The 23,944-nt window shown below is 38.8% G+C and overlaps 1 protein-coding gene across 2 annotated transcripts in view; it reads left to right on the top strand.

Moving 5' to 3' along the window:
* The window catches only part of LOC124615533 (V-type proton ATPase 116 kDa subunit a1), a 656,071-nt gene that overhangs the window by 585,211 nt on the left and 46,916 nt on the right, over nucleotides 1-23,944 (top strand). For both annotated transcript variants that reach the window (XM_047143497.1, XM_047143496.1), the window contains exons 10-11: nucleotides 8,097-8,247; nucleotides 19,730-19,869. In XM_047143497.1, coding sequence (XP_046999453.1) covers nucleotides 8,097-8,247; nucleotides 19,730-19,869 — 291 coding nt within the window. The remainder of the gene's footprint in view (nucleotides 1-8,096; nucleotides 8,248-19,729; nucleotides 19,870-23,944) is intronic.

Below are 23,944 nucleotides of genomic sequence, written 5' to 3'. Positions count from 1 at the left end.
ACTGGTGTGCTTTATGTGTGACCAGAAACTCTTTGGGTTTTCTGCCACATTTCGAGACAGAATTACATTGTGGAAATTATTAAAAGCATCTCGCATTGAAGTACGCGCTATATTTTGAACTTCTGCAAAACTTTGCCAGTCTTTGGGATTTTGCATTCTTTTAAGTTTAGCATACTTTTCTCACTGCTTTTGCAACAGCAATCTGACCTCTTTGGTGTACCATTGGGGCTCAGTACCATCACTTATTGATTTATGTGGTATTATATGTCTCAAATGCTGACAATACTGTCTCTTTGAAATCATTTCACAATTGATCAGATCAGAAGTAGAGAAGACTGTCTGTTAAAAAGGTGTTAAGAACATTTTTATCAGCTTTTTTGAATAGATATACTTTGCGTTTCTTTTTGATGGTTGTAGGTGTTACAGTATCCAGTCGTAACTGATGTCCTACCATCCTCTCCCTCCTTCTTGTCAGTGTTTTCCATATTTTCCTTTCCTCACCGATTCTGCAGAGGACCTCCTCATTCCTTACGTTATGAGTCCACCTAATTTTCAAAATCCTTCTGTAGCACCACATCTCAAATGCTTCAAGTGTCTCCTTTTGGTTTTCCTACATTCCATGTTTCACTACCATACGATGTTGTGCTCCAAATGTACTTTCTCAGAAATTTCTTACTCAAATTATGGTCTACATTTGATACTAGTAGACTTCTCTTGGCCAGGAATGCCCTCTTTTCCAGTGCTAGTCTGCTTTTTATGTCCTCCTTGCTCTATCTGTCATATTTATTTTGCTGCCTAGGTAGCAGAATTCCTTAACTTCTTCTACTTCGTGATCACCAATCCTGATGTTTAGCTTCTCACTCTTCTCATTTCTGCTACTTCTCATTACATTTGTCTTTCTTCTATTTACTCTCAATCCATATTTTGTACTCATTAGACTGTTAATTCCATTCAGCAGATCCTGTAATTTTTCTTCACTGTCACTGAGGATAGCAATGTCATTAGTGAATCTTGCCATTCATGTTTTGACATACCCGGTGCTTTGTCAGCTTGTAGTTCCTCACTGACAGTGATCATGGCAAAAAATGAGCTGGGGTTGGTACAGCAATATATGCATCCAATAATGTGGTGTACACACACACACACACACTTATTTATGGCCGGTCCATGTCTTAATTATGTAAGTAAGTCTCATTTACCAGGTATGCACATACTGTTCCTTCTAATAGTAAAACAATGGTCGCTCTGCAGTATGACTTAACCAACTTACAGCAGTCTGACTCTGATGAATAATATGTGTTGCACTTTAATATTATCGTTAATCAGCAATCATCATTAACTGTCCTGTTTCACTGTCCATTTATGGCTACTAGAATTTCACATTGTTAAATGCTTAATTTTGATAATTTGCAGTTAGAATTTCACATCTCAGGTTAATTGAATAGTGCAGAAAAATTGGGTTTTGTCTGAACTTCATGGTACAATAAACATTTCAGCTAGAATAAACTTTCCTGATGATTAAAATTGCAACTAGTTACTTGAAATAGTGCAAATTAATGAAGAAATTATTCTGACTAAAGCAATTTAACAAAGTCAGGCGTGGTCTTATACTTGGAATCACAGAATTTCAGCTTTACCTTATGACACATCACTCATTAACACCAGTGATAAAACATTTATGGAGACAAATAACAAATTATGATGGGAATGGGCCCCAGCTTGACTTGCTATAAATCCTTTCACCTTTGAATTTTAATTCCACTCTTGAACCTCTCTTTTATTTTCATCATTGCTTCTTCAATTTATAGATTGAACAGTAGAGGCGAAGGACTACATTCCTGTCTTTCATCATTTTTAATCTGAGCATTTCGTACTTGGTCTTCCAGTCTTGTTATTCCCTCTCAGTTCTTGTACATGTTGTATATTACCCATCTTTCGCAATAGCTTATCCCTCTCTCTCTCTCTCTCTCTCTCTCTCTCTCTCTCTCTCTCTCTCTCTCTCTCTCTCTCTCTCTCTCTTTTTTCCAAACATATTCCACTATTTGACATTGCTGAACGCTTTTTCCAGGTCTACAAATCCTATGAACATAATTCCATTTTTATCTAGTCTTGCTTCCATTATAAACCACTTCATTAGAATTGGCTCTCTGGTGCCTTTACCTTTCCTAAAACCAAACTGATTGTCATCTAACACATCCTCAATTCTCTTTTCCATTCTTCTGTATATTATTCTTGTTAGCAGCATGGATGCATGAGCTGTTAAACTGATTGTGTGATAATTCTTGCACTTGTCGGCTGTTGCAATCTTTGGAATCGTGTATATGATGATCTTCCAAAAGTCAGCTGGTATATCGCTAGACACATACCAACATGAATAGTCAATTTGTTGCCACTTCCCCCAATTATTTTAGAAATTTTGGTGGAATGTTAACTATCCCTTCATCCTTATTTGATTTTAAGTCTTCCAGAGATCTTTTAAATTCTGATTCTAATATTGTATCCTCTATTTCTTCTGTGTAGACTCCTGTTTCTTCTTCCATCACTTCGTCAGTCAAGTCCTCCATCTCATAGAGGCCTTCAATGTATTCTTTCCACCTGTCTGATCTCTCCTCTGCATTTAACAGTGGTTTTCTCATTCCACTCTTTAATGTTACTGTCCTTGCTTTTAGTTTCAATGAAGGTTGTTTTGACTTTTTTATATGCTGAGCCAGTCCTTCCGACAGTCATTTCAGTTTCGATTTCTTCTCATATTTTGTGGAGCCTTTTGGCAGTAGCTTACCTGCAATTCCTATTTATTTCATTTCTAAGTGACTTGTATTCCTGTATTTCCTTGAATATGTTTGTACTTCCTTCTTTCATCAATCAACTGAAATATTTCTTCTGTTACTCCTAGTTTCTTTGCAGTTATCTTCTTTGTTTCAACAGTTTTCTTTCCAACTTCCATGATTTCCATTTTCAGAGATGACCATTCCTCTTCAACTGAACTGCCTACTGAGCTGTAAGCTATTTCTTATCACAACATATATAGTCTCAGAGAACTTAAAGCATACCTCTTCATTCCTTAGTACTTCTGTATCCCACTTCTTTGCACGTTGATTCTTCCTGGTCTCTTAAACTTCAGCCAACTCTTCATCACTGCAAAATTGTGATCTGAGTCTACATCTGCTCCTTGGTATGTCTTACAATGCAATATCTTATTTTGGAATCTCTGCCTGACCATGGTGTAATCTAACTCAAATTTTCCCATATCTCCCTACAGTTTCCAAGTATACCTCCTTTTCTTATGATTCTCAAACAGAGTATTCATTATTACTATCTGAAATTTGTTTCAGAACTCAATTAATCTTACTCCTCTCTCATTCCTAGTACCAAGCCCATATTCTCCTGTAACCATTTCTTTTACTCCCTCCCCTACAGCTGCACTACAGTCTCCCATTATGTACTGAATTACTCATTCAGTATCCTCATATACTTTCTCTCTCTCTCTCTCTCTCTCTCTCTCTCTCTCTCTCTTTCTCTCTCTTCATCTTCAGCTTTTGATGTTGGCCTGTATGCCTGAACTGACATTGTCGGTGTTGGTTTGCTGTCAGGTCTGATGATAACCACGTTACCACTGAACTGTTCACAGTAACTGACCCTCTGCCCTAACTTCCTATTTATAATGAATCCTACTTCCATTATACCATTTTCTGCAACTGTTGATATTACCCTGTATTCCTCTGAACAGAAATCCTTGCCTTCTTTCCATTTCCTTTCACTGACCCCCACTATATCTCAATTGAGCCTAAGCATTTACCTTTTCACATTTTTGAGCTTCCCTATCACGTTCAGATTTCAGACATTCCTTTCATTGGTTAATAATAACCAATGAAAGGCAACCACTTCCTGGAGATGTGAATGGGGGGGGGGGGCTAGTCCAGAATATTTTGCCAGTGGAGAGATCATCATGACACCTTTCAGTTTCAGGCCACATGTCGTGTGAATACACATTATCTGCTTTAATGCGGTGGTTTCCATTGTCTTCTGCATCCTCATGCTGATGATCACTGCTAATTCTTCTGTGTCTTGGGGCAGTTTACTCTCCCAAGGGCAAGAGCATGCCCTGAACCTCTGTCTGCTCCTCAGGCCTTTTTAACAAGGCTGTTGGCTGAATGAGGGGTGACTTCTTATGCTGGAAGTCTTTGGCAGCCAGTACTACACCGCATGTTTGTTGGTAAAACACTGTGGGGACAGAGAGATTTCACAAGCTTTTGTGATTGTAAGAAATTTGTATAATGCAAGGTTGCCTAATTTCAAGCCTTGTAAAGCCACTTTGCAATCAGGAGCGTAACAAATTCTGATATGATGCACTGAAAGTTTTGTGTGCAACTACTTACAATAAAATTTTTCACTTGTAAATTGACAACATTGGAAGAGACTCCTGAACATGCCACCCATGCTACATAAGATCATGGGGATTTCTGGTAACATTGTAAAAATTTGTGCCTATCAGCAACTATGTGACACTTCTGCTCACAGTAGGGAGAGTGTTGGTTACAGGTCCATGAAAAAGTTATTGTCTGAGGCTGTGCAAGAAGGCATATCTTATGAAGGATGGAGAACAATTTGGGATTGTTAACTAAAAGACAAGAGGCATATCTTATGAAGGATGGAGAACAATTTGGGATTGTTAACTAAAAGACAGCTACACTGAATGATAGTATCTGTGATATTACATGCAAAAGTCAGCAGTGGAAATACTCCAATCGTCTTCCTCAGGTTTGAAACATGGAATCGTAGGCAAGTGCAGCACTGTAGCAGCAGCCTTAGTTGCAGTTACCAGAGTTGGAGTCCAGTGAGTGAACTAACAAATCCTCATTTTCACTGAAGTATTGTATGCTGAACTTGGTGTAATCCCTGATTTATTCACATGATAAAATAACAGCTACCGGATAATGAGTAAATTAATTCATAAACTGTCCATGCTGGGTTGAAGTCTGCTAGTATTCAAAGCATGCTAGTGATCTCGGTGTTGAGTGCCTGTAAGCTTCTCCTCCTCCTCCTCCTCCTCCTCCTCCTCCTCCTCCTCTTCCTGTCCAAAGCGGAACATGGTAGTATTTTATTGTAGCTTATTCATACAGCTGGAGCCAGTCCTCACAGATTCCTGCTGGCACTGTGAGAGACACTTTGAAGAACCAATGAAGAACCTCCAGGCCTCTGGCCAATGAAGACTGTGAGGACAGTGTTACAAACAATGAGCAGCTGGGCACCAGTCTTCTAGATAGACGTTACTTCTGTGTCGCTAGTTGTTGCTGAACGTTACACCAAATTGTTGATAGCTAGCTCTTCTGGCAAACGTTCATTGTACACAGACATGTTCCCATGTCGGGCCTCTGCTTATAGTCAGCCATGGTGTGGCCACTAGTTGTCAGCAGTGTAGCATTTCTTCACCCACAATTTGAGTATGATATATTTATTTACAGTGCACTTGTGTCAACTAATATTTTGCTTGCCTCTCCAGATTACTGTGGTCACAGATACTGTGGCCACATTCCACCCATTTATTGTTAGCTACAAGGACGTAATATCTGGCTCCTCGCAACATAGTGGATGCTGACACACAACATACCAGATAGTTTAACCAGAATGACCGTGCATCCAAAGCCACATTGTCATGCACAATGGCAAAATCCTCCAACATAGTAATCCAGTATGTATTAGAGTCCATAGGCAACTGCATGTTTTCAGCATCAGTTCCGGGAATGTCGCTAACTGCTTGACGTTATGAGGTAAAGTTGCAATGCCATTGCACGTCCCTATAGATGGTCTTGCAGTGTAGTTGAGGGCATCACTTGATGTGTTGTGAGCGCATCCTGGTGCAGGCAGTAGTGTTATAAGCAGTTGTGCTTTGTTAATATCCATGTGTGTATCGGAACCTGAGTTGCCACTGGGCCAGGATACATGAATACCTTTGTTAAGCAGGCACTCAAAAAATTGATCTCCTTTTTTCTATTGACAGCACAATTTGAAACTTCCTGGCAAATTAAAACTGTGTGCCGGACCGAGACTCGAACTTGGGACCTTTGCCTTTTGCAGGCAAGTGCTCTTCCACTTTTGTAAGGTAGGAGATGAGGTACTGGCAGAATTCAAGCTGTGGGGATGGGTCGTGTGTCGTGCTTGGGTACCACACTTGGTAGAACACTTCCCTGCGAAAGGCAAAGGTCCTGAGTTCGTGTCTCGGTTCGTGCACACAGTTTTAATCTGCCAGGAAATTCCAAATCAGCGCACATTCCGCTGCAGAGTGAAAATCTCATTCTTGACAGCACAGTTTATTTTCTAAACTTTATTTATTTCTTTACAATCAAAATCAAGTTCCCATGGACTTTGTTCAATTAATCACTGTTATCTCTATTTCATTATCTGCTTCCATAGCTGAGTGGTCAGCCTGGCAGAATCTCATACGAGGGGCAAGGGTTCATTTCCTGGCCAGACCAGGGATTATCTCCTCTCAGAGACTGGCTGACGTTTTGTCTTCAGCATTATTTCAACCTTACTGACACTGAAGTTGCCAAAGTGATATCGACTAAATATACTTGCATCAGGTGATTGGTCTATGTGATGTGAGATCCTATCCACATTCACATTCATTTCATCTCTATTTCATTGACATCTCTGTTAGTTCTTCTACACTAATTAAACAAACCAATTATAATATGTTAAGAATTTGCATAATACAGTACACAGTCATACTAGTTACTTTAATATTGACTATTGATTTCAGTCTGCTGTAGACAATCCATGGGTCATAAAACCTATTTGACTGTGTATTCCACAACTGCGATGGTTACACATTCTCAAACATTCTACTACATTATAACACATATTTTACTCAACAATAATAGTAGAGCTAATCAGTATTTTCTAACTGTATACTTCGCAGCACAATAGTAGTAACAACTGTGTTGTACATTGTTTATTGTCCCTGCCTAGTTACATCCTCTGCTATGTTCCCAACATATTGCACAAGACCTGCATGAGAACCTGTTTTCTGGCAGAAAGCAGTGTGACCTCATTTCAACAATGTCTTGCCTAATTACAAAGCGAGGTGGCACAGTGGTTAAACACTGGACTCACATTCGGGAGGACGACGGTTCAATCCCGCGTCCGGCCATCCTGATTTACGTTTTCCGTGATTTCCCTAAATCGCTCCAGGCAAGTGCCGGGATGGTTTCTTTCAAAGGGCACGGCCGACTTCCTTCCCCGTCCTTCCCTGATCCGATGAGACTGTTGACCTCGCTGTCTGGTCTCCTTCCCCAAAACAACCCAACCCAATTCTTGCCTAATTTTATCACAGTTTTTTATCTTGATGCCTGTGGTCTCATATCTTACTTGTTCATTGTTCACACTGTCTGAATGATTGACTGCCACCTGTCAGTAAATCTCTCTCTCTCTCTCTCTCTCTCTCTCTCTCTCTCTCTCTCTCTCTCTCTCTCATAATGCTTGGTGTTCATTCGCCTGTTCTTTCATCCAGTCATACACTATGTTTTGTAAATATTGTCATAAAGGAGAGCCTTTACTGTGTAAAATCGGTCAAGTTGCACTCTTAACAACCAGAAGCAGTTTTTTTAGCCATGTTATATTAATGACAAATTACGACTACTCAACCCATTTTGACTGATCTCTCTCCATCTCAATTTAAAGCACTTTCATCTTCAAATTCTATAACACTCTAATGATCAAACTGTGGTTTTCTTGTATCTTCCTTTATCTTCAGTAATTTGAACTGTGACCACCTTCTTTTTATTGTGGTCCTAATTTCCTTTTTGTAATGCAGCAATTAGAGGGGGAAAGAACATTGTTTACTGCCACTGAAATTTCAGTTTGGCTCAAAACTGTACCACATGAAATGTACAGAACTACTTAACATACTTCCACCAAGTGTTTTTAAATTGGTCTCATTACTCCTTTTTTGTTTGATTTTTTTACTGTTTTTAAATGTATATTATATTTTGATACTTAAATGTATACACTCTACTATGCACTTCATAGTGATATGTAGATGTATGTTACTGACTGGGTCTACAGACAGTAAGTAAATTTATACTGTTTACTTTCAGAAAGCCTGTGGCAGTTCAATTCCATCTTTCCTCAATGCAATTGAAACATCAGAAACGCCACCAACATTCAACAGAACAAATAAATTCACTGCAGGTTTCCAGAACCTAATTGATGCATATGGAGCAATAAGTTACCAGGAGCTTAACCCAGGCAAGTATATAAATATACAGTGGTGTAACTTGGTGGAGGGCAATGGCTCTGGATAGCTTAGATTTGGGGGGGGGGGTATAGTGGCCAAGCTAGCCCTGTCGGTATGGTCATTGGATCAGATAACTGTATTGTCTTTGTGACTATGTGTGTACTTATACAGAATTTCAGGCCAACTGCACAAATAGTAGTGATTCAAAATAGTGTCGTAGAATCTGACCTAAACAAATGTAATGTGAGTTACTGCTGCTTTAGCCATAAAGGTTATCTTCAGCCCAAAACAGACATACTTTGTATCATCACACAAAGTTATGTTAACTACATCTTGATCTGCAAAGCAAATAGTAAGGACATTTTTATCGACAGTTGTAGAAATTCTTCAAGATTCTCTTTAAATTACTGGACAAGGAGATTTCATCACAACTATGATGCCATTGATTTTAGCCGTATGTAAAGGAAAGTCTGTTTTCTCAGTCAAAAGGCTTCTTCAGGTAACTAACACCTCTACAACCTACTGCTTGTCTGACTTAATACATACTCACTCACAGTAGAAAATCAGAGCTATAAAAAAGAAAGAAAATGTACCACATGTTTCCCATACCTCACAGGATGTATACTTTACTATAGACAATGCAAGGGTTTCTTATTAGGTCTTCTAAATTTCTGATGTGGAGGATATTTATTTTAGATTAAATGTTTTAGCCAAGAAGTGCTGTGGTAACAGTCTGACTGGCATCAGCTTCAGTATGATGATTCCCGTTGGCTCATTCCCGTCTCCTGCTACTACTTAACCCCCCCCCCCCCCCCCCTTACATGAGCGCGTGCACACACACACACACACACACACACACACACACACACACACACACAGTACTTTCCTCCTTGGTGTCACTTCCTGGCATGACTACTCATTATTATTATTTTCATCCTATCATAATGAAAAGTTTATACATCAAGGTAAGTTCTTGTGAGTGGTGAAATTCTTGTGAATTCAAGAAATCCTAGTTTAACTGAATTCGGACTGTCAGCTAATGGTAAGCCAACGAAGTGCAGCGTGTCTGTCCAGATACAGATTGGATACACCTTGTGTAATGGGCAGTAGAAATGCCTGCTGAGTTCCTACTGACAAGGAATTATTGTAGACTCTAACATATATAAAGGTACTCTCCAGACTTAAATCAAAACAGCATAATTCATTGCTGTGAAAGCCCATTCACTGTGTGTTCAGATGTTAAAATTATTTACTTATCAATAGATTAATTTGTATATATTCTTTGCTGAAACTGTGGTAAACATACGATGGGTTTTCTTTGCTGTTATGGATAATTTGCACAAATAAGTCACATAAATAACCTCCAAAAATGATATAAAATGGTTTATTCAGCACAACAGAAACAATAAAAGACACCCAAAAAATTATGAAAGGAAAATAAATTGCAATGATATTGATAAGCACTTGTCAAATATTGGTAAACGTTGTCAGATGTGTCTCTCTTTTTTTGTTGAAAAAAGGGGGGGGGGGGGGCTGATTCAGGGCTCACACTGGGTGGCAGAACTCCACGCTATGGCACTGTAAATGTATTTCAGGTATCTGAATTTTCAAGGAAAGTCTTGAGAACTACTTTTTACTGTGCTCATTACTGAAAACATAATGCCACACTCATAAACTGTGTCATGAAAAGAGACGTGAAAAATCTTTTACCTATTTAGATGTGTCAAATTTTAGAAAGTTGATTGCTTATCAGATACCCAAATTTTCATTTATCTTTATTTCTGTGTTTCATGCTGGTGTATGCAGTCAGAGCTTAAATAACAACAAATGAATAAAAGCATTATTCAAATATACAGGGTGAATCACCTAAAATGTGCACCACAAATATTGCAGAAATGCAAAGTGCTGTTGATGTGCGGTTTTCGCAGAATGGATTGGTACTCGGGGGCTCATACTGTTAGCCAAAAACCACATTGTAATAGTACTTAGAAAGTGTTTTTTTTTTTTGTACAAACACACTTTTTTTAATGGAATGATGACTATTGATATTAACACACTGAAAGTAGGGTCAATTAGAATATCAGCGATGTTTGTTGTATGATTCTAGTATGAGTCATTTACAAAGCATTGTCTTTTGAAAAGTTTCTACACCAACACTTGTTTGTGCCATTCAGTCTGTGTAGTTGCTGGGTAAGATGATGTTAGTTTGCTTACAATGTGCTTGTGTGTTCCTTGGGTGCATTGCAACTTGCTAGTCAGTGTGTGACAGTCCAAGGAGCAGGTTGTGAGAGGACAATGGGATTTAGCAGTGTGGAGAAAGCTGACATTATTATGTGTGGAGAGTGTAGGAAAAGAATGTAGTTCATTCTTGTACAGTGTATGTGGCAAGATATCCCAAAAGACATCAGTTATTTATCAACCTCTTCAACCAGTTACATGAAAGTGGTAGTGTAACACCTAGACATCATAATAGGAGGAAACAAGTGATGACAGAAGAGGGGGAAATTATGTTCGTGCTGCTGTTTCCGTTGATCAGCACATTAGCTCCTGCACAATCACATGAGGAAGTGGTAGGAGTCAGGCAGATGTACCACGCATCCCCCACCAACATAGGTTGCATCCCTATTACATCTCTCCCCATCAAGAGCTAAATGGAAATGATTATGAGGATTGTGTCAACTTCTGTACATGGGCATTAAGACAGGATTCTACAGATGTATCTTTTCTTTTATTTAGTGATGAAACCACATTTACCAATTGAGGCCAGATAAATCGTCAAAACATGCACTATTGGTCTGTTGACAATCCATATTGGCTTCACCAGGTGGAACATCAGTGCCCATGGAGTCTAAACAAGTGGTGTGGGTTAGTGAACCACAAGTACAAGTGTGTGGGATAGGACAGCATTAGCTCATAGGTCTGTTTTTCATAGACGGAACACTGAACACACATCCTCCTAACTGATTGCCTTCCTTGGATGCTAGAAAACATTTCGCTGCAGACGAGGAGGAACCTGGGTTGCAATATGATGGCCGTCCAGCCAATAGTGCATGAAGTACTACAGCATGTCTTCACAAGTTGTTTCCAAATTGTTGGGTTGGATGCAGAGGACCTGTACCTTGGCCAGCCCATTCCCCATATTTGACACCTGTAGACTTTTTTCTGTGGGGAAAGTTGAAAGACTCTGTTTACAAGAAATAACAACTACATCTGGTAATATGCAGTGATCTATTACTGCAGTGTGCTTGGACATTGTCACTGAAATACTAGCATGTGTGTGCAGCAGTTCCGCACTGCAAGTGTGTATTGCCATTGCTGGTGGTCATTTGGAACACAACCTGTGATTGTATGTCATCTTGATACTTGTCAGAGTCCTCAAAACTATTGTATACTCTTGTGTTGTTCTTTAATGTGTGCTACCACAGATATACAAGAGTCAGTGTGGGAACTTTGCAAAATACAGTAGCTTGTAAACAACTCGCACTAGAATCCTGTAACAAACACTACTGATATTCTAATTTATTAGCTTGTTAATGTTAATAGGCATTGTTCCATTTAAAAAAGTGTATATTTGCATGAAGAGTAACTTTCTAAGCAGTATTACAATTTGTTGGTTGGCTAACAATACAAACCCCTTACTACCAATCATTTCTGTGAAAACCACTCATCAATAGCACTTTCCATATTTGCAATGCAAATTTTATGTGATTCTCTCTGTATAAGGCAGTGTGAGACAGGAAGAGTTAAAATCAGTCACAGTGTGAAAAATTTGGAAACTGAAAAATTTTGCATAGAGCAACATATAGAAGCAAGTGCATGTGACCTTAAACTAAATAATGGCATTTTTTAATTGTGGCCATGTATAGGTCCCCATTGGGAAATTTTCAACTATTTTTGGAAAACTTGGATTTTTTGTTGTGCTGTCTGTCAGACAGAGGAAAGCAAATTATTATTTGTGGGGATTTCAGTGTAGATTTTCTGAAAGAGACCAATAGAAAGCTTGACCTTGAAGTATTACTTGGTTCTTTCAATTTGATATTGGTACAGGAAAGCAGCACACCGATAGATAATGTTTTCATAGGCCAATTTGATATTGGTACAGGAAAGCAGCACACTGATAGATAATGTTTTCATAGGCCAAGATAAATTTAATCAAATAAAAACTTTTCCTGTTAAGAATGGTCTGTCTGATCATGATGCACAGCTAGTTACAGTATATGGATGTAGCTCCCTACAGTAATGCAGAACAGTTCTCCAAAATAGTGCGCTCAGTTAATGATTAAACAATTCAGAATTTTAGGGAAAGCTTCCAACAGTTACACTGGGATGAGGCGTACAGGGAACATGATGCTAATTTAAAATTTAATCTATTTCATGATACCTTTGTGAGTATATTTGAAAACAGTTTCCCTAAGAAAATAGTGAAATAAAATTGTAAGAAACCATGTGAAAAGCCATGGCTTACTAAAGGGATAAAAAAATCTTGTAAACAGAAAAGGGAAATGTATCTTATAGCTAGGAGGAGTAATGATCCCCAAACAGTGAAACTATAAAAACTACTGCACTGTATTAAGAAAAGTTATTAAAAAAATCCAGAAGTATGTTCTTTAAGTCTGAGATTAGCACATCTGATAATAAAATTAAAACAATTTGGAATATTGTGAAAAGGGAGACAGGGCAACCGAGAGCACAGGAAGACTGTATTTCTATCCAACAGTTTAGTTCATAGACTGTGTAAGAGCAACATCATTTCCCTTCTCCTCCCTTTTTACACCATGCAAGGCAGCCCAGAAGCTTAAACTGTAAGTAAACTTCCTATTTCATTTTTGTTTTAAGACCAACAACAGTCACGTTCTTAATTTTGAAAACTGCCCCTCCTTCATTACCACATGAAAGAAATGAGCCCAAATGGCCCAAGAAAACTTTAATATGGAATTATTGGTTCTCCCCAAATGTTGTTAGCCCATTTTCTTGCGGGAAAAGGAAGAGGTGGGCAAAGCATTACCAGAGGAACAAAATAATTATGGTAAGTAAATATGTGAAATAAACTGTGAGTTGACAGATGAGCACTTCAGGAAAACCACTTATATAAAATCCACTGAAAGTGTCACACTGGGATAAAATAATATTAAATGTCAATGTATGTAAGTGAAATGATTAACAAAAACCTTTGGCTGTAGAATATAATGATCTTTGTAACAGCAAGGGTTAGCTGGGTGGAGGAAAGGTTTGAAGTGCTTAAGAAACTAGACAACCCAATGCCAAAGTGAACCTTGAATTGCAGAGGTTTCAGCTTGGCCTCATGTCTAGTGTGGTTGTGACATTCACCTGCTTTATTTCTTTGTTGATAGTTCTTGGTGCCGACGTACTGCGTTGTTACACTAGCAGCAAAATGGGGAGTGGAAGTCCAACACTCACTACTGTAAATGAAGTAGCAGACAGTTGCACAGTTGCATATCATAGTTCTTTACTTACACTGTTCACAACCCCCCCCCCCCCCCAATATTACACAGTTATATGGCTAGTTCACTATTGGTAAGTGATAAACCTCATTAATGTCTTGCAGGCAAACATCAGCATACTGCTACAATAGTTCACTGTTGAACATGTACGTACAGTAAATACCAAACCACCCAGTTCACTATTTCTCAAATAAATTGAACAGACACTGTCATTGTTTTAACACATGGCCTATTTATGTAACACTAATTCCAATGTTCAATTGGCGCATTAGTCTAATTGATACCGACTTCCTGTCTGAAAATTGGCTTGACCAAAATTCGGCCATTTATATATCCTCACAATAATAGGCACTGAAACTATACATTGTTCAATGTTCAAGTTACAGAAATTACAATTAAAACATAACTCATTCAATTAACTGAATATATAGAAAAATTGCTCATTTTGAACAGGTACTTCTACCACAAAGGTTAGGCTGAATTATTTGTTTAAATAATGAAATTAACAGATATATTTATACAAACAATACTGTTGACACATGTGGTAATTATTTTGGAATTAATTAAACATGATAACATGTTTTCGAATAGAGCCAAATAAATATTTTAAGAATCATAGCAGTTCTTCTTCCAAATGTCTATAATTATTGTAGAATTTATATTTGTCTGTAAGTCAACAGTAGACTCTAAGTCATTAAACAATTACTGATTTCACCCTGTAACAAAAGATATTAACTAGGAATAGTCAAAATAAATTAGTAAACTGATTACATACACAAAACTAAGCACAAATTTAGATACTTAAGACTGAGGGCCAACCTTTCTCTTTTATGGAAAATGCAAATATACTCATGCATGTTAAAAGTAATCAGGCAAAAATGAAAATATGAATTTAGGGAAAAATAGAGATGGGGCCCCTCCACGCCCGCACCAACGTGGTTACCAATCCAAAAGTTCTACTGTCACCTCCGTAAACATGTTAGTTATCTAGTAAGTGGATCACAGGATGCTGGGCTGTGATGATATCCGTGCATCTGGGTAAGACTACGCATTAACACGGTCCATCAGGTGATAGATAGTGGACGAAACGCGAGTGAGGGTAGCGATTTGAAGAGCAGAGGGGAAAAAAGTGCCATGGCTCGTGCCGTGGGAAAAAAACCTCTGCGACAGTGGGATGGGTAGTAAGAGCAGTAGTGGCTTACTAGCTGTGATAGTTCATGCAAGGTTGGATTTGTTGGTATAGGTATCATGCATCATTACCGTGACAAGCGATGGCGATGTATCCCAGTTGCTGCAGCTGCTGCATTCCTGGAACAATCAAGATCGTTATACAGTAGTGGGAGATCGGCCATAGATCATCTCACTGTGTGGGGGATGGGTGGAGCTTGTCTGTATGCAATGTACGGCACGGCTTCCCTGTGTGGTGCCAGTTATTCGGCAGTGTATTTCAACTGGATATCCAGTAATGGCGTCTGATTAACAGGGGCTCGCCTGTACCGTTATGTTTGCGTATGCTTGGCCATAGATGTTATGTCCTTACAAGTATGTCTTTTGGTCTTTCATGTTTCCATCTATGGTTGTGGTCGTAGTTCCCCATATTCAGAATAAACGGGTTCTGTGAATGTCTGGAGTTTCTGTATAGTCTTGTGGTGAGTTTGTGGATTACCTCCGTGAGAGTCTCAAGTCGGTATTCCCGGGGAAGGTCCGCGATGCATGTGTATTGTGGAGCATTGCTTATGATTTTGAGTACTTTGTTTTGTATGAGCTGCAGACGGCGCAGGCGTGTAGGCGCAGCGTATCCCCAGACAGGAGCTGCGTACGTCATCAGGGGTCGGATAAGTGTCATGTACATGGACCTCGACACCCTTCTGTTCAGTGTGCTAGGCCTGTTGAGCATAGGATACAGCTGTTTGAGCCTCGCGCTAGCTCGGTTGGTCATGTATTATATGTGGTCCCTCCAGAGTAATTTCCGGTCAAGCCAGACACCGAGGTATTTGACTTTCTCGCGGAAACGTATTGGGCGTGCGTGTAGAGTTATTGGTCTGCAGTAGCGGTGTTTGCGCAGTTGCTTCGGTCTTCTAGTGAACAGAACGGCTTCGCACTTGTCGACGTTTACTCTAACACGCCATTTCTCCAACCAAGGCTCAGCCACTCTGAGTGTAGTCTGTAGGCGTGACGTAATGTTTCGTGGTTTCTAATCTTGCACAAGGATGGCTGTGTCATCTGCGTAGATTGCCGTCGTTGTGTTGTGTGTGGTTGGGAGATCGTTTATGTAGAGGTTAAACAGTAGGGGCCCTAGGATGCTTCCCTGGGGTACTCCCACGTGTATACCGTGCGTGTTGATTGTATTCCGTGCACGTCAGTGTTGAAACTCATGTCTGTGAGGTATGAGTGTATTAGACGCAGCAGCCCGTCGGGGAATCCCGCATCGCTGAGTTTGCAGATGAGGCCGTTGTGCCATAGACGGTTGAAAGCCTTTTCGATGTCCAGGAACACCACCCCTGTAGCATTGTTTATGTTGAAGCCGTATGGTATATGTTCAATGACCCGTAGGAGTTGTTGTGTTGTGGAGTGGTGATTCCTGAAGCCGAATTGCTCCAATCTCAGGGTGTCATTTGTTATGCAGTGCCTAGTGATGCATTTGAGAATCACCTTCTCAACAACCGTACTGAGCGAGCTCAGAAGGCTGATGGGCCAGTAATTTTGTGGGAGTCTGTGGTCTTTCCCCGGCTTCCTGAACATCAGGAACTTGGCCATCTTCCAAAAGGCGGGGAAGTGTTGGTGTTTTAGTATGGCATTCGTTATGTGTGAATTTAAGGAGGAAAATGGCAAAACAAGAGAGGATGTAGAGAGATCCCAGCTTGATTCATCACATGGTGAAACAATGAAGAGCTAAAACTGTAAATTGAATTCTCTAACTGTTGACATAGTCACAGATTGTTTCAGTAAACTAGACTATATGGTGTGCCTCTTACTCATGCTGTTGTATTGTTTTATTCAGTGTATGGTAAAAACAGGACACTCAGCTCTTCACTAAACAGTTTTTCATTGCAGTATACCAACTAAACAATGGAAAATCCAGGATGGAATGTAACAGTGTTATGAAAAGGAAAGTTGCCACTCACCATATAGCAGAGATGCTGAGTCGCAGATAGGCACAACAAAAAGACTTTCACAAAGAAAGTTTCTGGCCTGTAACACACAAAAACACGCGCGCGCGCGACTGAAGTCTCGGTGGAACTGTAGCCACATTGCTTACAATCTGAAAGCTTTATTCGCGACAGTCTTTTTGTTATGCCTATCTGCAACTCAGCATCTCAACTATATGGTGAGTGGCAAAATTCGTTTTCATAATATCAATAGACCTATTAATAAAGTTTTAAGATGATGAAATGTATAAGAACCTATTTTCACCGTTAAAGTGTGTAATGCTCGTATGCACAATATGGATGAGAATTAAGTCAAAATTTCAGTTCAGTTATAAGCAATATCCACATCATAATACAATGATTTTTACAAAATGATGAATTGGGTTTTGGAAGAGGAAAATTTAGAATCAGCAGTGTTGAAAATTGTTGGATATATTTAAATTTTATTTACGTTAGCTGCAGAAGTCCCAAGGTGATTCTTTCAACAGAAATAATCAATTTTTAATATATCAATGAAAATATCAACAAAAGGTAATACATTTTGTATTTTCTAAGATCATACAAGACAAACTAAACTTGGACAGTACTCCTACTGATTGACTGACTGACTCCTGCAGTCACCCTTCTGCCCCATTTATAATATTTTAACAATACACTAACTATTCACCTATTTGTGAAGATGTAAGATATAATTACAGTTCCATAACTGAAGTCATTTTCCTTCATGGTTCCCATTAAAATTTACTTAACATTTTAAATTCGTATGATTTTTTTATTGACTTTTTCATTGTATGATGGGAGTACTGGAGTTTACACACATAATATAGTAAAACATTTTTTTCTGTTTACTTCGGGTTTTGACACAAACCTACAAGAACCAGAATAATAATTAGTATTATCTTCTTTCCAGTAATCCAAAACCAATGCCTTTTTATGAAAGTTTCAAGACTTATTTAGTTTTAACATTTCAGTATCTTATATGTATCCCTGTTACCAGTTCATTTGGTTATTATTTCATCTATAGACTTGTAGTGTCTAGAAAGCGTGCATACTCGGTACGCCAGACAAACAATTAAACAAGTTGTATTAATGAGTTTTATTATAAAAAGAAAATTACAGTACTTAACTTTTGCAATTACACAGATGTGTAGCAAGAAAAGTGCGACATAACAAAATAATCAATCTTCCTCAGTACAGATAATCCCAAGTTTGTGATACGTAGACTGTACAAGTGAAGTGACTAGCATTGACGCTTCTATCCAAGTCACTAATCTTGAAGCTACTATTTAAATGGGCCATCACCAGTTGGTCATGGCGCTTATGTCCTCATCACATAGGGGCCGCTGCAGTAGTGTTGTCGTCCTGGAAGGGGGTCGGACAGCATGCGATTGGTTGTCCCCTTCTCTCAGCCTTCTCTGCGTTGTCGTTCCTGACTGGCGTGCAGGTGCTTGACTTAATGTTGTAACAAGACTAATGAATGTAAATAAAAGAAAAATTACAGAAAAATAAGTATAATTATAAACCATTAACATAATTCTATGAAGCAACATAAGAATTTAGAGATTAGCTACAAAAATGAAATACACAAGTTTAATGTGATTTGTATGTAAGTATCATATTGTTCATTTGACAAATCACAGTCTGTGCTTTTCCCATGCAGTTAAAATTTGTATAGATAAATAACTTTGGCATTGTGCAGAGTCGTGCTAACTACTGTTTATCAACAATGAAAATGTCCTAGAATTTTTGTCTCTTTCTTGAAAGGTGTTCACCACTAACTTAGATAAAAAGCAAGTAAGTAAGTGACCTTAAGCTTTCCCAGTGAATCATGTGCATTGATTTCAGGTGTCCAGCCCGCTGCAGTCACTGACAAAATACTGCATTTCAGCAGTGTATTCTGCTGTCATCTTCAGGCAATACATGTAGAATGAGTGTTTCCTTTCTTATGCTCTTATCCCTCCCCAGACCTCTCCCCAAAGTCTGGCTGCACATCACAGCATGTAGGTGTTGGTGGGGTGCCACGATCACCTGAGGTTGGGCATAGACTCCAATCTTTCAGTGAGTCTGCTGCCATTGACAGGCAAGAAACTCGCTCTCAGGTGACATTGTGACTTCAGATGACTGAGTGCTAGTTCCCACACTTTTGAGAGTGAAGCCACTATCCTTATTGATCATGCCATCAGCCACTTGTATCCCAAAATGACAAGGTTTCTCTTAGCACTTTCATTTGTTCATATATCATGGAATGCCCTATAGATATTATGCAACCAGAGATTTTGTGTGTGGTTTAGTTCATTGTAACTCCTGTGCTCCAACACCTTTCTTCTTCTTCTGCACAGTTATCACAATTTAAACCTTACCACAGTTACGTGGGATACAGTCAACAGCCCAAAGTTATATTTTACCCTACCTAATAGCACCTGCATTTTTGGAGGTGGATTGAAAATCCATTCATTGTTACACCAATCCATTATTCTGCTAGTTTTATTTGATACTTTGCTGGCATATAGCAGGTATGCCATTGTCTTATTATTCTCATTGTGTTCACACTCATTGCATAGATATCACCTGAAGTTGACCGTAAGATACACCGTTGAAATATTGTATTTCATCAAGTTTCATCAGTTCACCCAGCTGGAGATCTGAGATCAATACAAAAAAAAAAAAAAAAATAGGTAGATGACCAGATACATGAAAAACTAAAATTAAAATGTTCTTTCACACTTACGTAGCCGCAAAGTAAGTTTGCTTTTTGGTCACAATTTATTGTCAAGATTGTCATATACATGTATTTGTATTACAGTTTTCTCACCTTCTAGGAGACACAATATCCACTAGACACACTCTGCAGGAACTTAAACTAACTGAAATATTGTTTACAGCTTTATACACAATCATCACTTTTCCATTCCTGTTTGCCATAATGTTTGGTGATGCTGGACATGGCCTTATCATGTTTGCATTTGGACTGTATATGGTTTTAACAGAGAAGAAACATATGAAACAGAAGAGTACTAGTGAGGTATGTTACAAATAAAATGGTGCATCTATAGTTCACTTACAAAGATTAATTAGCTTCATTAACTTACTGGACAAATAATTTGTAAAATAAAGCACATCTGGATTCTTATGGCAAACTATTTATGAACTCACGTATTTCGTAAGCAAGTACTTGTGTTTCTAACAACTTAATGTCAGTCTTTTTTCAAATTACATCTCAATGACTTCCTGTCATAAATGCTTGTGTCAGCTGGGAGATTGTTAAAAGTAATATTTTAAGGTGTCCATCTGGATTGATGGCTCAGTTTCTATGCACAAAGTCTTAGTGATCTTGTCTTCTTTCCATTCTGTAAGTAATAGCCTAGGTGCTCGCAGCATAGACTCTTAATTGCACTATGAGGTGGCGGTAGAAACATTTTGTTGTTTATATGCAAGTTATAATCCATTCATCATAAGAATAAACCTGATGTAAACATTGCACTATGTATTCATTCACGTGGGACTGCAGCCAAGCTGTCTCAGGGGACTGATGACCATAGATGTTAAGTCCAATAGTGCTCAGAGCCATTTGAGCCAAGCTGTCTCAAGTACCATCAAGTACGATAATAAGGGTACGTTTTGTGCTGTGCGTTACGCGCACGTTTACTTGGGGATAATACCGGACAACAGCTTTACCGGCGCATTTAACTTGGACAGCACTGGCCGGTCAGCTGGTACAGCTAGTCTGCAGTGACATGGCCAGCTGCAGTTCTCACGTAAAAAGAGACGAGCAGAGGAGCAATAAAGCTTCGAATGCCATTTAATTTTTAAGCAGAATGAAATAATACACTGCAAATCTCCCATAATACGCTCCTTAGATGACTAGACAAAAACCGCAACATATTATCGTTTTTAGCTAACTTACTATTTTAATTAAAAATAAGAATGATGATAAATCCTGACTTAACCACAGGGTAATTTTTCTGCATAAGCTGTGTGTAACATAAGAGAGTATTGAAGTATTTCACCATATAGTTAAAACTGAAGCCACTGAAGGTATTACTTACAGTCAGTCGTCTGGTAATCTCTTAGCTCCTTCTTTATCCGAATCCAAGAAACACATTTCAGTTCTGGAAGTGTCACCTGCTATGTTGATAACAAGCCTATCAACAACATAATCCACGAAGCCAACCACATGCAGCATTTTCTCTTCGTCTTTTATGACGAGCCGTGCTATATCCCTGCCAGCATTCGGCAGTGCCATGTGGGAAAGCTGCGTGCGTTAGTTCCAGTATGTCTGGCAGCTTAACAGTCTTGTCACTTCTCAGGCCAAATCCCACAGCTTGGCTCCAGATTAGTACTGTTGGGTTCATATTATAATGGTACAGTAGCAAATGTAAAAGTGCAGCATTTGTATGATGTACTCGATGCTGTGAAAATGATTGTTTTTCGTGTTTCTACAGTACTTATCTACCTCTGTGGTACAAAACAATGGACATGGTCCAAATAAAGAGGATTTCGTTTTTCATTTTTGCCTTAACCCTCAACTACTATCGACCGTCTCTTAGACCACTGCAGATTTTTGTGTCAAGATATTTCTCACACCGTTACAAAGCCAAATGGACTCTTATGTGTACCTTCCTATTGGCTGACAAGCTACACGTACCAGCATTCTTGCAACGTTGCTGCTCTTAGTTTCGTAATTATTAGCCTTGAGAGGTCTCTCAATGTACCATAGTGTTTGCGTGCTGCATTTTTGTTGCATGCTAGTGTTTCTTCATGGCAGCGAAAGCTGGACATTTTATGCAATGTATGTTATGCGAGACAGATGTGGATGTTCAAGATTGCCCCAATGAATTTTTGGATGAAGACTTTGATGACAGTGATAATGACAGTGATTTTGAGATATTTAGTGATCGCAACACTAATTCAGAGCTGGAAACTGAAAGTGAAGAAGATGTGACAGCTGATGACAATGGAGCTTACTTCTTTGGTAAGCACAGATGTTTTCGATGCAGAAAAAAGCACCCACCAGCTAAAGTAGGAACAAGGCAACACAACATTGTCTTGTAGCTTCCTGGACTGTGACAGATAGCAAAAGGTCTTAGAGAAAATCCTGCTGATTTGGAGGTATGGAAACTATTCTTTACAGCAGACATTCTAGATGAAAACATTCGATGGACAAATTGAAAAATATCTAAGCTTAGTATGCTTAGTATGCTAATAATCCCTTATCCTATCTACAAAATGTTGATGTAATTGAATTGAAGGCTCCAATTGGTCTGCTAGTGTATTCAGCCATTTTCAAGTCGGGGGAACGAGTCTGTTTACAGCTTGTTTGCAACCTATGGAACAGGCAGAGATGTTTTCAGATGCATTGTTAGCAAAGAAAGATTTATGTTTTTATTGTGTGCATTCTGGGAGGAAAGAAAGAAAATAGACAAATCAGCAGCAATTTCACAAATCTTTCTGCGTTTCATCGAAAACACAACTTTGCTAAACTGTAGGTGCAAAAGTGTGTCTTGATGAAATGCTTGTTCTTTTTTGTGGAAGGTGTGGGTTTAGAATGGTATGCCAAACAATCCAGCAAAGTGTGGCATGAACGTTCAGTGTTTGACTGACGCTCGTGCAAATTACTTGTGCAACGCATACATTTATTTTGGAAAAGGCAGCAATGGTCACACCCTTCCCAGCCATGAGAAAGCTCACAGTGTTCCCACACAGGCTGTTCTTAGATTGATGAAACCCACTGAAAGCATAAGGAGGGATGTTACAGGTCCCATCTGGTACTCATCAGTAGAACTAGTCAATGAACTTTCAAAAAAAGGTCTCACATACATTGGTACACTGAAAAAGAATAAAAAGGAGATCCCACAGAACTTCTTACCTAATAAGAAACATGGTGTGAAGACTATCTGTTTATGGTTTTACAGAAGATATGACTCTGGTTTCCTTCATGCCCAAGAAGTCTAGAGTTGTAATACTTATCTCTTCTATGCCCCATTCAGTAAACAATGATCCTGAATCAGGAAAACTTGAGATCATCCTATTTTATAACACAACAAAAGGTGGTGTGGAATGTCTCCACCAAAGGTGTGCAGCTTATTCAAGTTGCCAGACAAGAAGATGGCCTTTGACCGTATTCTTCACATTAGTGGCTGTTGCTTGCAGTGTAAAGTGTTATGTGGTAAATCAAGCTTAAACAATGGCAGAAGTAATGACGAGATTGAGCTTCATGAAGACTAGCAAGAGACCTAGTTGAACCTCATCTGAAGCATAGAATTTCTATTGACACTTGGCACGAGAGTTGAGTGACATCACCAGAAGAATACTTCACTTACAAGATGAGCCTCAGACAATGAAAGAAGAATCTGAAAATTGAAAAAGTGTGCCTTTTGCCTTCCTCATCTGAAGACGAAAACAAAATATCTGTGTCAACAGTGTGTTGTTCTGATTTGTTTGGAGTGTTCCAGGAAGGTCTGCGTGAAGTGTCTGCAGGTGGAAATTGAATAATTTATGATTCAGTGGCACATGAGAACACATATTTAGTTTTTACTTGTAATTATAGAAGTAAAATGTGCCAAAGTTTTTCCATTCATAGACTTATGGATTGAAATATTGCCTCTACATTGCAAAGATGAGTCGTAAACTGAAAGTTGACTTCGCAAACAATTTATCGTAAGTCAAGTTCGATTTTTTCCACCTAATTACATTGCCAATTTGTAATATAATCTCTCTGACCAGTTTTTAATATAATCTCTCTGATGATAATCTGCGTGTGAGTAGAAAGCTAACTAACAATTAGGTGGTCATGAGATTTGCTTATGAAAAAATATTTTTAACTGCTGCATCAAAATAGAGTAGTCAAAAACACCTATAAACTGAAGTGGAGGTTTCAGTTCATACATGACTTGTTCCCCTGTATCAGTTTATCAGGTTTTAAAGGCCATAGTATCCGTTGGACTTGGAAATGATGAGGGGCTAAATGCTGTACAAAGTACTAGTGTCAGCAGTGGAAAGCAATTACATACTGATAAAAATAGCAATGCACACCAATGTTTGCTCATAGTGTGGTAGGAGTCCAGGGAGTGCGTAAGTACACTTAAGGCCATGGTTCA

Source organism: Schistocerca americana, chromosome 5 (genome assembly GCF_021461395.2).
Source record: "Schistocerca americana isolate TAMUIC-IGC-003095 chromosome 5, iqSchAmer2.1, whole genome shotgun sequence".
Classification (NCBI taxonomy): domain Eukaryota; kingdom Metazoa; phylum Arthropoda; class Insecta; order Orthoptera; family Acrididae; genus Schistocerca; species Schistocerca americana.
This window is presented reverse-complemented; position numbering and strand designations above follow the sequence as displayed.